General features: G+C 33.4%; 1 protein-coding gene across 5 annotated transcripts in view; it reads right to left on the bottom strand.

Annotated features, from left to right (window-relative positions):
• CSMD3 (CUB and Sushi multiple domains 3) overlaps positions 1-15293 on the bottom strand; it is a 1234985-nt gene that overhangs the window by 177922 nt on the left and 1041770 nt on the right. For 3 of the 5 annotated variants that reach the window (XM_050802135.1, XM_050802137.1, XM_050802138.1), the window contains 3 exons: positions 6414-6527; positions 5811-5906; positions 3991-4194 (listed from right to left, as the gene is read on the bottom strand). In XM_050802135.1, the coding sequence (XP_050658092.1) occupies positions 3991-4194; positions 5811-5906; positions 6414-6527 (414 nt within the window). The remainder of the gene's footprint in view (positions 1-3990; positions 4195-5810; positions 5907-6413; positions 6528-15293) is intronic. The other 2 variants (XM_050802136.1, XM_050802139.1) reach the window with 1 other exon arrangement.

Raw genomic sequence — 15293 nt, 5'->3', positions numbered from 1 at the left:
ATTCTTTACAACCTCTCACATTAATTAGCACATTAACATGATAAATATACAAACAGAACCTTTAAGGATTAATTCACACATTTACATTTCAATTCTTGGCATATGTAGGTTCTTTGAACACTCTAAAGGAATAAAAGGGGTTTTGATGATATTTAAAGATTAATGAACTAGTTTATGAATTTCCATGTCATTATATTACTCTGTTTTTACAGTAGATTATATGAAACTAAGTAAAGAGAACTACTTTTCTAAGTTCTTCTATTTTTACCGCATTGATATCTTCTATCAATATCTACGTAAATATATTAAAAGTGAGAAGAAATTATGTAAATAATTACTGGGGAAAGTGAGGCAGAAATAATGATTCTTAGTATTTATAGAAAAAGATTTAAAAATCTACTATGAGTTTTGAAGAGAGTTATTATTATGTGTCTGTCTTCAATTATTAAACTGATTTCAAGCAATGTAATTTCCAATTTATGCATATTGTATGACTAATTTTGGCATTGACATATAGAAACATTTCTTTTAGCTCATGATTCCTTTAGTTCAGAATGTTATAAATGTTATTTATAATATTTCATGAGTATGAAGTCAATGTATTGTGTTGTATGTATTGTGGTTCAGAAAAGAGGACATTATTTGTTTTGTCTTTATGAGAGTACAGGTACCTAAGGGGAAGATCTCTCTGCCCTATTAACCCCAGCTCTCTGGTAAGCACAAGACAGGTGGAACATCAAGTCCAGCTGATTTATCTCCTATACTTGTGGACTGCCAAAAATGTACTTTAATAGAGTCGGCAATTCTGCATAATAAATGAGGCAGAAACGTAATTGAAAATAGTTTATAAGTCAGAATATAAACAGAAGCAGTAATCTATCAATTAATTTAGGTATAAAGGTAGGAAAACTTAGTCTTAAATCCTGCCTCCACTCTAACCCTTACTATAGCTCTGCCACTTTAAAGAGAACTATTTTACCTCTTTCAGACTCAGTTTATTCATCTGTACATTCCAAAAGTAACAGTTCCATAGATTTGTCAGAGGATTACATCAAATATGTATTTAAATTACTTAGCATGGAATGGGGCTTTTTTAGACAATCCAGGCTGCTAAAACAAAATACCACAGATTAGGTAAGTTGTCAACAACAGAAATGTATTTCTTAGAGTGCTGAAGATTGGGAAGTCTAAGATCAAGGTGCCAGCAGATGTAGTGTTTGGTGAGGGCTTGCTCAGTGCTTCATAGACAGTGCCTTCTGTGTTCTCACATGGCAGAAGGCTGAATATGCTTCCTCAGACTTATTTTATAAAGGCACTAATCTCATTCCTGAGGGTGGAGCCCCCAAGACCTAGTCACCTTCCAAAGGCCCCACCTCTTAATACCCCTACATGGGGGATTAGATTTCAATATAAGAATTTGTGTGTTGTGGGGGGTGGTGGGGAGAGGGAGAGAATAAATATTCAGACGATAGGATTGGCAAATAGTGGCATTAAGAAAATTATAAATATCAGAAATCAGAAATTGTGGTTATTTAGCTAAAAGATAAGAAAATTTAAGAGTCATTTTCAGTCTTCTAGTGTTTTAATTTATTTTTTGTAAGTGGTCATTCGACAAATAATAGAATAATACAAGAATAGTTCAGGTTCCATTTATTGTCATGGAAAAAATTAAAATATTTGTTGTAAGAAAAAAATGCACTGTGAAATATGCTAGGTATATTTTTTTGGGGGGGGTGGGAGAGGCAATATGAAATTCCTAGAGAAATCAAATGACCATCCATCTTTCCTAGTTATTTGTGACAGCCCAGTTTATACCGTTATCCTAGCACAGTTGTTGACAATGTCCTCATTTAAATGGTAAAAAAATATATTTTACTTAAAGCAAACATATTCTATAAAAATTACATATCCTGGTCGGGTGCGGTGGCTCGTGCCTAAACCCCAGCACTTTGGGAGGCCGAGGCAGGTGGATCACGAGGTCAGGAGTTGAAGACCAGCCTGACCAACATGGTGAAACACCATCTCTACTAAAAGAAACAAAAAATTAGGAGGGCATAGTGGCGGGTGCCTGTAATCCTAGATACTCGGGAGGCTGAGGCAGGAGAATCGCTTGAACCTGGGAGGCGGAGGTTGCAGTGAGCCAAGATCATGCCATTGCACTCCAGCCTGAGCGACAGGGTGAGACTCAGTCAAAAAAAAAAAAAAAAAAAAAAAAAAATCCTGCGAATGCATATCAACAGATTTATCTTTGATTTCTTCTCAGTAGAAATGAATGTACCTTCTATGTTATTTCACAATTTAAGATTATTTTTTATTCTAATGACCTATGAACTGACATGTGAACAAATGTATTTTAAAAAGCTAAAAATAAGAATGGCAAATATAATTCATTTTCATATGGCAAAATGTGTTATTGAAAAGTAATTTTATATATTTATGATTGTCTATTATGTGTCAATATACATACTCATTCTTCCCTATGGAGAGTGGACTATTAAGATTATTAAAATTAAAACAAAAATAAAACAAAATTTCTGCTTATCTTTTATTTTAAAAAATATTATTTTCAACTGGGCGTGGTAGATCACACCTGTAATCCCAGCATTCTGGGAGGCTGAGGCAGGTGGATTACTTGAGGCCAGGAGTTTGATACCAGCCTAGACAACATGGTGAGACCTGGTCCCTTTTGTATTTTGTAATAATACAAAAATTAGCTGGGCATGGGAGTGCATTCCTGTAATCCCAGCTACTCGGAATGCTGAGGCAGGAGGCTTGAATCTGGGAGGCAGAAGTTGAAAGGGAGCTGAGATCATGTCACGGCCCTCCAGACTGGCAACAGAGCAAGACTCTCTCTCAAAAAAATAAAATAAAATAAAATAAAATCTTATTTTTAACATCACATACCAATGTAACTTTAATGAGAAACAACTCAAGTCATTAGAATTATTTTATAACCTGAAATTAAGTCTTACCACTCTTTTTTGAATTTAATATTATGTATTTTTTTAAAATAATAATTTTCAGATATGTTATTGGGGCAGAGAAGAGAGTAATTTCCCTACTTTCTATATTTTCTATGTCTATGGAATGCTACAAAAGCCAAGCATCATTATAATTACCCTGAAATACTATAAAATTCTAAACTATTAAGATATCCATAATTTTAGATAGTATACATTCTATTTACCAACATAAGTTAGATATACTATTGCAAAAACAACTTTGAAACAATAAGTTTTTGGTTAACCTTATGCATTTTACTCATTCAAAATGTTACCACCCATATTTGTGAAAGACTGAAAAAATTTATTATTTTATATTTTTATACATATCTGTAACTAACAAAGTCAGAAAAAAAAATTCATATTTTCTAATTCTTTTGATGACCAAGCAAAATATTTCCAGAAAAGTCAGCTTTAAGACCTACCATTTGATAGCACAACAATGTGACTATAGTCAATAATAACTGTACATTTTAAAATAACTTAAAGAGTGTAATTGGATTGTTGCAATGAAATGAATAAATGCTTGAGGAGATGGATATCCCATTCTTCATAAAGTGCTTATTTCATATTGACTGCTTATAACAAAACATCTGATGTACTCCATTAATATATACACTTACTGTGTACTCACAAAAATTAAAAATAAAAAAAAAAGGATAATAGTGCTTCATAATCCCACTTTAGTAGCATCAGATTCTGTGTTCCTGGAAACATATGTATGTACTTACATCCATATAAATCCATGTAAATCAGTAAATGAGGAAACTATTTATCTAATTCAACAAAGTTTTTCACTGATTTCATCACCAAGACAATTGCAACAAATCTCCACTGATTTTTCATATTTATATAAAGCATACTTATTAAATTACTTAAAATTTAGTGCATAATTACATTTGAAATTTTAACAAATTGAAAGATGTAAGATAATCAATTTTTATATAAAATATGTATAATCACAGATCATACAAATTTATATACTCACCAATACAAGTAGGTAAGGAATCATTCCACTGGGCCAAAGAATTGGGCACTGTTTCACATCTAATTGCTATGGATCCATGGAGAATATACCCTGGATTACATTCAAAAAGAACCAAGGAACCGACTGCAAATTCATTGCCAATTCTTCTTCCAAATCTTGGTTCAGGCACAGAACTGCATTGTGTAGAACTTGTTCTAGGAACAGCTGTGTAGAAATATTATTTATTTTAATTTTACATGGTAGACAAATACAGATTTCTGTATGTAACTGTTTAAACACGTTTTTGAGAAATCATCACTTTTTATCAGAACTTGAATTAACAATTTTAATATATTCTCAAAGTGTTAAATTTCAGACAGAATAACATAATTTAAAATAAATATTGTTATCATCGTCAAGGTTTTTTATCAGAAAAGTTTTACTTTTGATCCTTTAAACATCAACCATTTTTTTTCTATTTTTGTTTTAACAGACTAATTAATATTACAAAGTACTTTTTGTTAGATATTTTTGTAATTTGTGGGATAAAACTGAAAGCATTTTTTTTTCTTTTTAAGCTTAGAATACCAAGTTCAAAAAATATGTGTCAGGTTATATCAAATAATTTTACTTTTGTTTTCAGTATTTGGTTCTTAATTAAAAACAGATTTTACAAAAGCAAACAGTACTTTATTAGTTTCATAGAATGTTCACAAACTTAATTTCAAACACATTTGCTATTGAGAAAGATAACTACATTTGGACTAGGTAGAATATATGTCAGACAGATTAACAACAATAAAACTTTTTACTTTAATAATCACACAATATCAGATTTGAAATTGCTTTTAGATTTTATAGGTATGTCCTTTAATTGTGTCTCTCTTTTTTTTTTTTTTTTTTTTGGTTTAGTAAAATAGAATGATAACAGGATGTTTTTTCTTTTTAAAACACATAACAAATGTGATTAAAGAGATTGACAATAGCCCAGAAAAATGATATGATGAATTCTAAATAGATTAATTCTTCTTATTCGACTTGAGTAAGTATAATTCCACTCATTATAGTGCCTTTTTATAGTCATAATATCACACATTGTTTCCAGGGGGAAGTACTACTTAACGTAAAAGAGTATAGTATTATAGTCAACTGATGAATGGGGTAAGAGGGTTTAATAGGAATACAAATCACAAATGCTTATACATTTCTTAGGAATAAAATGCAAGATACTTTTGAGAATAACTACCATATGAACATATGTATTTCAAAGAAAATATTTCAAATAATGGCTCTTAACTTGGTTTAATGATAATGTAGAAGGTTGTCTACCACAGGCAAGAAAAAACTGTGTAAACAAACTTCTAATTGCACAAAAGTCCTGAAAACTGTGAAGAAAGTTTTAATTCTCCTGAGAGAATGAGAAACTATAATTTTAGAATGGAACACTGATTTCCCTGGCATGTTTAAGTACATCAGCACCAAAATTTTTGTATCTTTAATTTAGAATGCTAAACTAAATTAGACTAAATAGTCTAGAGTACTAGACTGTTAGAAAATAGAAAATGTAGATAGTAAAGAATTGTCAGGAAAAAAAGTAGATGTTTTGAAAACAATATGTGAGAAGGAAGGAAAATCAGGCATTTAAACTGAGAATGATGATGGAAGCAATAGATTTTGTTTACTTTGGTCAAGTTGACAGTGATGTAGTGATGGGGGAGGGGACAAAATAAAACTGCTTAAAAACACTTTTATCTAGAGGATTTCATCATTCAAAATCTCTGAATACATCATAGAAAATGATATCATTCCTTAGTGTGTTTCTAGACTACAGGGTCACTTACCTTGGTAAACAAAGTGAAATCCCTTAGCTGTTATTGGTCCAACTGAAGTAAATCGAATTGTGATCTGATTACCTGAACTCAGTGGAAGTGATTCTCCTACTCAACAAAACAAACACTAGATATCATAAATAATTTTCATTCAGTAAACCTAACAAATTATATTATAATCTTACACTGTCATTTGAAAATGTCAATCTATGTTCTATCAAATTACTTTAAAATATCCTACCACTACCAATATAGTTTCTTTGGGTTCAACTTGTATTGCAATCTTTTTCTCAGAAAGCTTTAATTACATTTTTATACATATTGCCTCATTCTTCAAAGAATTCTTAAATATTTTATATTACATTAAACACCAGAGACTAAGTGATTAAATATATTATTTACTTGGTTACAATCCTAGAGAATAGTTGGTTGTATTTTTCTCAACCTTCTGAGTTAATTTTGTTTCTATTCTTTAGAAAAAAAAAAAAAAGTGATAATATTTTCACTTTACTTTATTTCTAATATGGATGACATAAATCTCAACTTTCACTACAATACTAATCAAAGTCAGTCTTTAATCAGTAACTGATGCATGGCAGTTCTATTAAAGGATACCTGAATGGGATCCTGAGAGGGAAGATAACAGAGAAGATTGCTGAGTTGGCCCATCATACACCTCAACAACATCGTGGAGTGATGTCTGGAAAAATACAAACTGGCCAAACACCACTGATCAACAGGAACCCGGAGAAGCAAACAAATCACCAACCATCCAAAAACGAGAACAAAAAACAAAAAAATAGAAAGAGGAGGAGAGAGAGAACAAAGTATTACAATATAATAGTCATTTTTTTTTTCTACCATTAAAAGAGGATAGGTGCCAATTGGTTCATATTACTGACACAGTACTTCAGGTCATAAAAGAAGTGACCATGACCTAAAGCAGTAAAATTTTAAGACAACAATTCTTAAAAATATAAATGAGTATAGCATTTAATTTGGATCAGAAATCATAAGATTGATGATTAATACTTTATAGTAACTACTTTTGGCTTTTCCCAATGGTGGTTTGATTCTTTTCACTTTGTGACTCTCTTCTCTTTTTCTAATTTTTTTCCTCCTCCTTCAGATGAGATAGACAAAGTTTTAATTCAGGGAAGTTTTAAAATTGTCCTTAAAAATGCTATTCCATTATGAGTAATAATTTCATTAGAAAAAGATTAGCAAGATTCTTTTCAGGTATAGTGTTTAATTTACATTCTAAGTTTTAAATGATTCCTAAACATTTATTGTTAATCTTCTGCCAAAATAAAGAAATATTATTTACAATTCCTCAGCAATTGAGAATCATAAAATTTTGCAGAATAATTGCTCTTCCATGGTAAGTACGGTTCTGAAGTACATACCAACAGAGCTTTATAGATGTGTCTTTTTACTCCATTTTTACTTATTCTTTAATTATATACTAAACTTACATGCAGAATTTACCCAAACTAAAACTATAGAGAAAGAACTTGTTTCAAGAACAGAAAGAACAGAAATCAGTTTGCTTTGTGTGTGTTTTTTTTAAATAAAATCAGTAAGAAAAATTATCCTTAAAATATTGCATTGGTAAAATTGTGGGGTTTAAAAGAGTATAATTTTTAATGAAAATTTAATAATGTAAAAGCAAGGTCACTTTTATAAATTTGAAATCACATGAATTTAAATTGTTCATTCCATGAGTATATGCAAGTATATGTTTCAAATGCTGATTCAAATTGTACACCTCAAATGAAGGCTATGGACATTCTCTGGTGGTCCTTATACCAATAGGTTAATTCACTTGAAACATGGTTACTTTTGCCTATGAATTCAGGTATACACATAATATTGTAAACAAAGCTATACGTAGTTTTTTGGCCTATAAAAATAAGCTGGTGATCTCAGTCCAGTTCTTTGTGGAGCAAAAGAAAATGAAAACATTAACAGATACAGCGATGTTTCTTTGAACATATCTGAATATTGCTGTGCTAAAATTTGTCAATAATCCTCCTTAAAATATTTCCTAGAAGTCATGAATACAAATTTATGTTTCCACCAAATGAGACACAAGCTGTGAATTATTTTAATGGTTTACAAGTCATACAAAAATTTTGAATTCAGACCCTTTTAAAAGATCCCAAATTTGTTCCACCAAATCCCAAGCTACTTCCAAAATACTCCAAATATATATAGGAAAGGTTTTCTGTTTTTGCATTTGTTTAGATTAGTGTTTAGATGATCTATTCTCAAACATGTCTTAAGAAGGTTCTATTATAAAGCAGATTGCCATTGCCTTACCAAGTAGCCAAAAAAAAAAAAAAAGTTATGTTAGTCTAATCATGATAACTTTGTTACATCAAACACACTGCCCAAAAAGGCTCTTGGAGTATAATTTATTCTTTCTCTCAGCTTTTTGGGAAATCATTAAGAAAAAAAGTACAATTCAGCATCCTTTAACTCTTTCTTTCCATCAGAAAACATGCCCAATTTCTTTGCAAACCACTATATTTACAAACATTTAAAACAACTAAAATACACAGGTATCCAAGGACTTTTTCTGAGGAAAAAGAAAAAAAAATTCATCTTTTTTTTTTTTTTTTGCCTTTAGTCCTCTTCTCAATTATTGTTTCTATACAGATAGACCAGTTTTGCATTATCTCTAAACTGAATATGTTGAGACTATAACTGTTAACAATGCAGCCATTAACCCCGTGTTTTTGTATCATGTTGAGTATAGAAAACTGTAGGGCATGCTCTTTTAAGTGTTGTTAATAATTTGTGCTTGTAATTTGTTGTAGTTATTAACTCCGTTGGGAGAGTTGAGAAAGGTAGGAGTGGGGGAGTAGAGTGCTGAATCTTGCCTTATTAAGCAATGAGCGAGCCACTTTTCTTTAAAAGCAATCAACTCTGCATTAATATCGGCAATTGAAACTTTAAATTAAAAGTAGCTTTCACCAGAAAACAGTTACTCTGAGAGGATATGGAATCACTATAGTAAAGATAAAATTTTAAAGTACATGCGTAAGTTATTTTGTAGTATGAACAATGAAGAACACTCACATAGTGATCTGATTTCCCACACATTATCATATTAATATTGTCTCATTAAACTGATATATTATAATCGTGAACCAAGTACTCCCAGTCAGAAGTCTTAAGAACTAAGTGGTGACTCTCAGATTTGCTTCTCCATTTTGTCTGTAAATCTCTTAGTTTATTTGGTTTTTTAAGGTGCAAACAGCAGTAGGTCTTCTGATTCTAAAATGTTCTGAATAGCCAAAGGTATTTGCCTGGTTGAAAGTGATATAAGGAAAATCTGTAAGAGATTTTAAAGTGGCTCAAAAGGTTACTGTTTTTTTTTTTTTTTTTTTTTTTTTTTTGTAAGCAACTTGTCTAGCAAATTGGGTAACTTGTGTTAAATGGAGACTGTGGTATAATGCAATGGATTATTGCCCCAGTGAACAGATTTATTTTGCCTCTATGCATCTATTTGTTTGTAAATTCATCTTAACATTCCTGATTATCTATCTATCTTATCCACAGATCTATCTAATTTATCTATTAACCATCTATTATTTGGTTATTTGAATTCTCTTTTGAACCATTGTAACATCTTACTGGGTTTCTCATTATTTAATTGAAAGTTAAACAAAATTTTTAAGTATCCTTTATATTTATATGAGAGTCATAATTCTGTTCTTTTTAAAAATTCTCTCTAAACGCTGACCTGATGCTGGTGCCTCAATCCAATGGGTAGAACACCCTTTTATTTCTAGAACTACAATTAACCCCAAGTCTGTGCTGATTATGCCTTTCGCATGATTAACAAGCTCCGTGGTCTGTTTCTTTATTTCCAAGCAGAGATACAGAATTCCCTGCATCTCAGCTCCAAGCTTCTTTTCTGTTTTCTTAAGCATATAGATTTCAAAAGCATTTTGCTCTCAATATACAAGAGTAAGCTGTATACACCAAGCTATTTCTTAAGGGAAATGCTACTAATTTTTTTCTTCTTTAAACATAATACATGTTAAAGAAAACGTTTTTATCTCTTTTGCTGAAAAATTCAGTTTTTACAGTGGTATATATACTATAGTAAGCTAGAAAAAGGGAGAATAAGGAAACCAGTAAGATAAAAGCAAATAAATAAGCCTATGCAAATTATCTAGTTTTTATGCCTGAAACTATATCTAAGCCTATTATATTTTCATACATTGTATTTTAGAATAGAGTTTATTAATTCAACCAGCATTAGTTGATTCTGTGATGTGCCAGAAACTGGGTTAAATGCTAGTGTTAAGAAAGTGACCAGTACAGACAGGGTCTCTGCTCTTTAACTCTATTAATTCTATTTCTGTTTATTGATGTGGCAGCTTTTCTTTATTCCACGTATGAAAAGATGTTAGGCTAGCCAATTAATTATAAACCAACAATAGGGCACTTTGGGTACATCTTTCCATGAAGAGTATTGCTATACTGATCAATTAAATCCATTCTTTAAAGCAAAGCATCTACTAACCTCTAATGGGTAACATTCATGGAGTTCTCGACACATTTTTAATAAATCTATAACTTAGATTTAAAAAAAAAAAATCACTTTAAAAGTCTGGAGAAATCACTAAAAGGAAAACCAGTTTAGATCACGTTGCTAGAACCTTTATTTCAATTTTAAAGTATTTTCCTAGTTCATTTTCTTCCCCATGAATAAATTCAGAATGAGACAAGGCAGTGTATCTATCTACTCTTTTTTGTAGACAAAGCAAGGTTTATTTGACATCTAATTTTTGAAGTATCACATCCAAATAAGATTGAGAAGTAGTGTTCCATTGACTGAGAAGGTTTGCATAACATAAATTTTCATGTAACTGTTTCAGTAAGCCTTTGTTTCCTATTCTCCATCAAACCCTGTAGAATCCTTTTTCCTTTGGTCACATTCATTTAATTCCTGAGACTTCATCCAATTTGCTTAATTAAGCCATCCCAAATGTAAATCAATAAATGATGACAGTGTCTAAGATGGCATAAATAAACTCTTGAGCATTAGCATAGATAAGTGGCTGAATTGTCACTACAGACCAACAGTTACCCTGAAAGCATCATTGCGGAAACAGTATAGTGGGTGCCTGGAATATGGCATAATGTACTAAAATGGGTTAGTGCTCACAGGGGAGGGTCTTTGCTTAGAATGTGAATAAATAGAACAACAAGAAGTTAAAGCTCCCTTCTCCACTAAACTCTAATCTGCAACATGGTTGAAACATTCTACTATTGCTATTATTCTCTCCTTGACCAATGTTTAATAAGGCTCCTCTGAATCCTCTTCCCAACTAGGCCTTGACTATTTCACTTCTGTGTCTGTCTTTGCATTGTACAGTTTTAATGATGAGCTGGTTTAGCCAAAACCCCCTTCTCTCAATGTCTGATTACCCTTTCACCTCCACCATCCCCCAGGTGATGTCTGATAACCCTGGCTTGCCTTCACCAACAGTCTTGTTAAGGTGGTTTAGCCAGAATAGCCCTCATCACTGATGTTTCCTCTTAATAATTTTCCATCTACTAACCTCCATCCTGCTTCTGATATATAAATTCCCACTTTTTCTTGTTATATTTGAAGTTGGCTCAATCTCTCTTCTCTATTGCAAAACCCATTAAAGTAATTCCTATGCCTATCCTGACACTTCTGAATAGTCTATTTGATATAGTTTGGCTGCAACTCCACTCAAATCTCATCTTGAACTGTAGTCCCAATAATCCCCATGTCCCCCTGGGAGGTAACTGAATCATGGAGGTGGTTTTCCTTTTGCTGTTCTCATGATAGTGAGTGAGTTATCATGAGGTATGATGGTTTTATAAGCTTCTGGCATTCCCCCTGCTGGCTCTCGCTGTGTCCTGCTGTCACGTGAAGAAGGCGCCTGCTTCTCCCATTGCCTTCTGCCATGATTGTAAATTTCCTGAGGCCTCTTCAGCAATGTAGAACTGTGAGCCAATTAAACCTTTTTCCTTTATAAATTACTTAATCTTGGGTATTTCTTCATAGCAGTGTTAGAACAGGCTAATACAGTAAATTGGTACCAAGAGCAGAGTGCTGCTATAAAGATACCTGAAAATGTGGAAGCAACTTTGGAACTAGGTAAGAGGCAGAAGTTGGAAAGTTTTGAGGGCTCAGAATACAGGGAGATGTGGGAAAGTTTGGAGCTCCTTAAAGACTTGTTGACCAAAATGCAGATAGTGATATGGACCATGAAGTCCAGACTGAGGTTGTCTCAGATGGAGATGAGAAACTTGTTGAGAACTAGAATAAAGGTGATTCTTTCTATGTTTTAGTAAAGAGACTGGTGGCATTTTGCCTCTGTGCTAGAGATGTGTGGAACTTACTTTGAACTTGAGAGAGATGATTTAGGGTATCTGGCAGAATAAATTTCTAAGCTGCAAGGCATTCAAGAGGAAGCAAAGCATAAAAGTTTGGAGAATTTGCAGTCTGACTATATGAGGTTAAATAAAAAACCCATTTTCTGGGGAGAAATTCAAGCCAGCTGCAGAAATTTGTATAAGTAATGAGGAACCAAATATTAATCCCCAAGACAATAGGGAAAATGTCTCCAGAGTATGTCAGAGAACTTCATGGAAGCCCCTCTCATCAAAGGCCTAAAGGTCTAGGAGGCAAAAATGGTTTGCTGGGACGGCCCAGTGCTCTCCTGCTCTGTGCAGCCTCAGGACATGGTGCCCTGCACCCAGCTGCTTCAGTTCTAGCTGTGGTTAAGAACCAAGGTACAGCTTGAGCATTGCTTCAAAGGGTGCAAGTCCCAAGCCTTGGCAGCTTCCATATGGTGTTGAGCTTGTTGGTGCACAGAAGTCAAGAATTGAGGTCTGGGAACCTCTACCTAGATTTCATAGGATATATGGAAATGTCTGGATGTCCAGGCAGAAGTTTGCTGCAGGGTGGAGCCATCATGAAGAACCTCTGCTAGGGCACTGTGGAAGGGAAATACAGGATCGGAGCTCCCACACAGAGTACCCACTGGGACACTGCCTATGGAGCTATGAGAAGAGAGCCACCATCCACCAGATCCAGAATGGTAGATTCACCGACAGCTTGTATTGTGCACCAGGAAAAGTCACAGATGCTCAATGCCAGTCTGTGAAAGTAGCCAGAAGGGGGTTTTTACCCTGCAAAGCCACAGGATCGGAGATGCCTGAGGCTGACAGAGCCCACCTCTTGCATCAGTGTGACCTGGAATGTGAGACATGAAGTCAAAGAAGATCATTTTGGAACTTTAAGGCTTAATGACTGCTCTATTGGATTTTGGACTTGGATGGGGCCTGTAGTCCTTTTGTTTTGGCCAATTTCTCCCATTTGGAACTGGTATATTTACCAAATGCCTGTACTCCCATTGTAACTAGGAAATAACTAACTTGCTTTTGATTTTATAGGCTCATAGGTAGATGGGACTTGCCTTGTTTCAGATGAGACTTTGAACTTGCACTTTTGGGTTAATGCTGGAATGAATGAAGACTTTGGAGGACTGTTGGAAAGGCATGATTGTGTTTTGAAATGTGAGGGCATGAGATTGGAAGGGACCAGGGGTAGAATGATATTATTTGGCTGTGTTCCCACCCAAATTTCATCTCAAATTGTAGTTCCCATAATTTCCATGTGTACTGGGAGGGACCCAATGAGAGGTAACTGAATCATGAGGGTGGTTTCCCCATAGCTGTTGTCATGATAGGGAGTGAGTTCTTATGAGATATGATGGTTTTATAAGGGTCTGGCATTTCTTCTGCTGGCTCTCACTTCATCCTGCCACCCTGTGAAGAAAGTACCTGCTTCTCCTTTGCCTTCTGCCATGATTATAAGTTTCCTGAGGCTTCTCCAGCTATTCAGGACTATGAATCAATTAAACCTCTTTCCTTTATAAATTACCCAGTCTTGGATATTTCTTCACAGTAGAGTGAGAATGGACTAATGCACTATTCTTCTATTCTTCAGGGAGTAAATGAATGATTTCTTTTTAAAACTGTCTGAGTAAACCAGAAACTTTTAGAAGTTACTTTTAATTTTTGAGACATCAAAATAACTAGCTGCTACATTATATAAAGGTTCACTGATTTAGCAATTAATTAATTTCAAAAGAGGATAATAAAACAAATATGGACATGATTACCATAATTCAATGATCAGGATTGGAGTTATTGAATTAAAAATGAAAATTGAATTTATGCAAATTAATATTACAATTTTTTTGTCATTTTTTTTTTTCTCAGAGGGGAATAATTCTCTGAGTATCCTAATGGCATGACAGTGTGAGGAAAAAAAAAACAAAACTGAGACTTAGACTGGGGCATGGTTAAAGGAGGAGATCCAACCCCTGTGTAGACGGTGGTGGAGAGTTAAAATTAAAATATCTAAGAGGTTGTAGTGAATTCAACTTGATTTAAACTTGTTTTGACATAAAAGTCTTCAAATTTGGTGAAGTAAGGCCAGCAGGTCTCTCTGGAAGCAGCCCTAGTAGTCAGATAGATAGTGCCAAATTAATGATGGTGACAATGACAGTGTCAATCAAAGCTTGCCAAATGACAAGCCCTCTTTGTTGCATAAAAGAATGGATAAAGTAACCTAAAGATTATCAGCACTTATAGCTGAACAGATTTAGGAAGATTAATGTTTTCAAATGACCAACCTATGTGCCTGATATATCCTATAATATTAGGGCATTTCATAAAATTGCCTAATAAAGAGTTAAGCATTCAACTTCTGGAATCAGACTCTCAAGGACTGAATCCAGGATTAACCAAATGGAAAAGCCTCAGTTTCCTCATCTGTAAAACAGGGATAATAAAAGTACCTGACCTCCTGGGATTGATGTGATACTTGTAAAACATTTTAAATTGATACTTGTAAAACATTTTAAACAGCACCTGAAACAGTAACAAATGTTAGTCACCATTACTAGTAACTCAGTTTTGTAAATATATAGGCTCCTAATTCAGTTAGAAAACTTACTGATAGGCAAAATTTAATTCAACTTTTATGTGAGCATATCCTCTTTCATTGTCTGCTTTCTATACATCAGTATTTAGTAAAAAAGATAGAACTGCCTGGGTGAGATAAGTATACTCCAGCTATTTTAATCAAGCTTAATTTGTCTTAAGACTTCAAGATGGCTATGCACTTCTCTATCTACTTGATTTTACATTCTATTCTTTTGGATGAAAAAGGAAAATGTAATTATCAGCTTTCTACTGGGGCTAAGAAAAAGGGAGCAAGGTGAGAGTGCATTCTACCTTTGTTTTTGTTTACTCCCTCAATCTTAATTCCTTCTGTATCAAAGTCACTGAAACTTTATCACAAAAGAAATAGTTCCACATAGAAGGAAGTCGGTGCAGAAAAGGAAATTAGAAAATATCATAAATTCCTATTAGATCTCAGCTTGATTCTCAACATGCTTATTACTCCTTTTGCAAAATCTACACATA

The sequence above is a fragment of the Macaca thibetana genome, chromosome 8, assembly GCF_024542745.1.
Source record: "Macaca thibetana thibetana isolate TM-01 chromosome 8, ASM2454274v1, whole genome shotgun sequence".
Taxonomy (NCBI): Eukaryota; Metazoa; Chordata; class Mammalia; order Primates; family Cercopithecidae; genus Macaca; species Macaca thibetana.
This window is presented reverse-complemented; position numbering and strand designations above follow the sequence as displayed.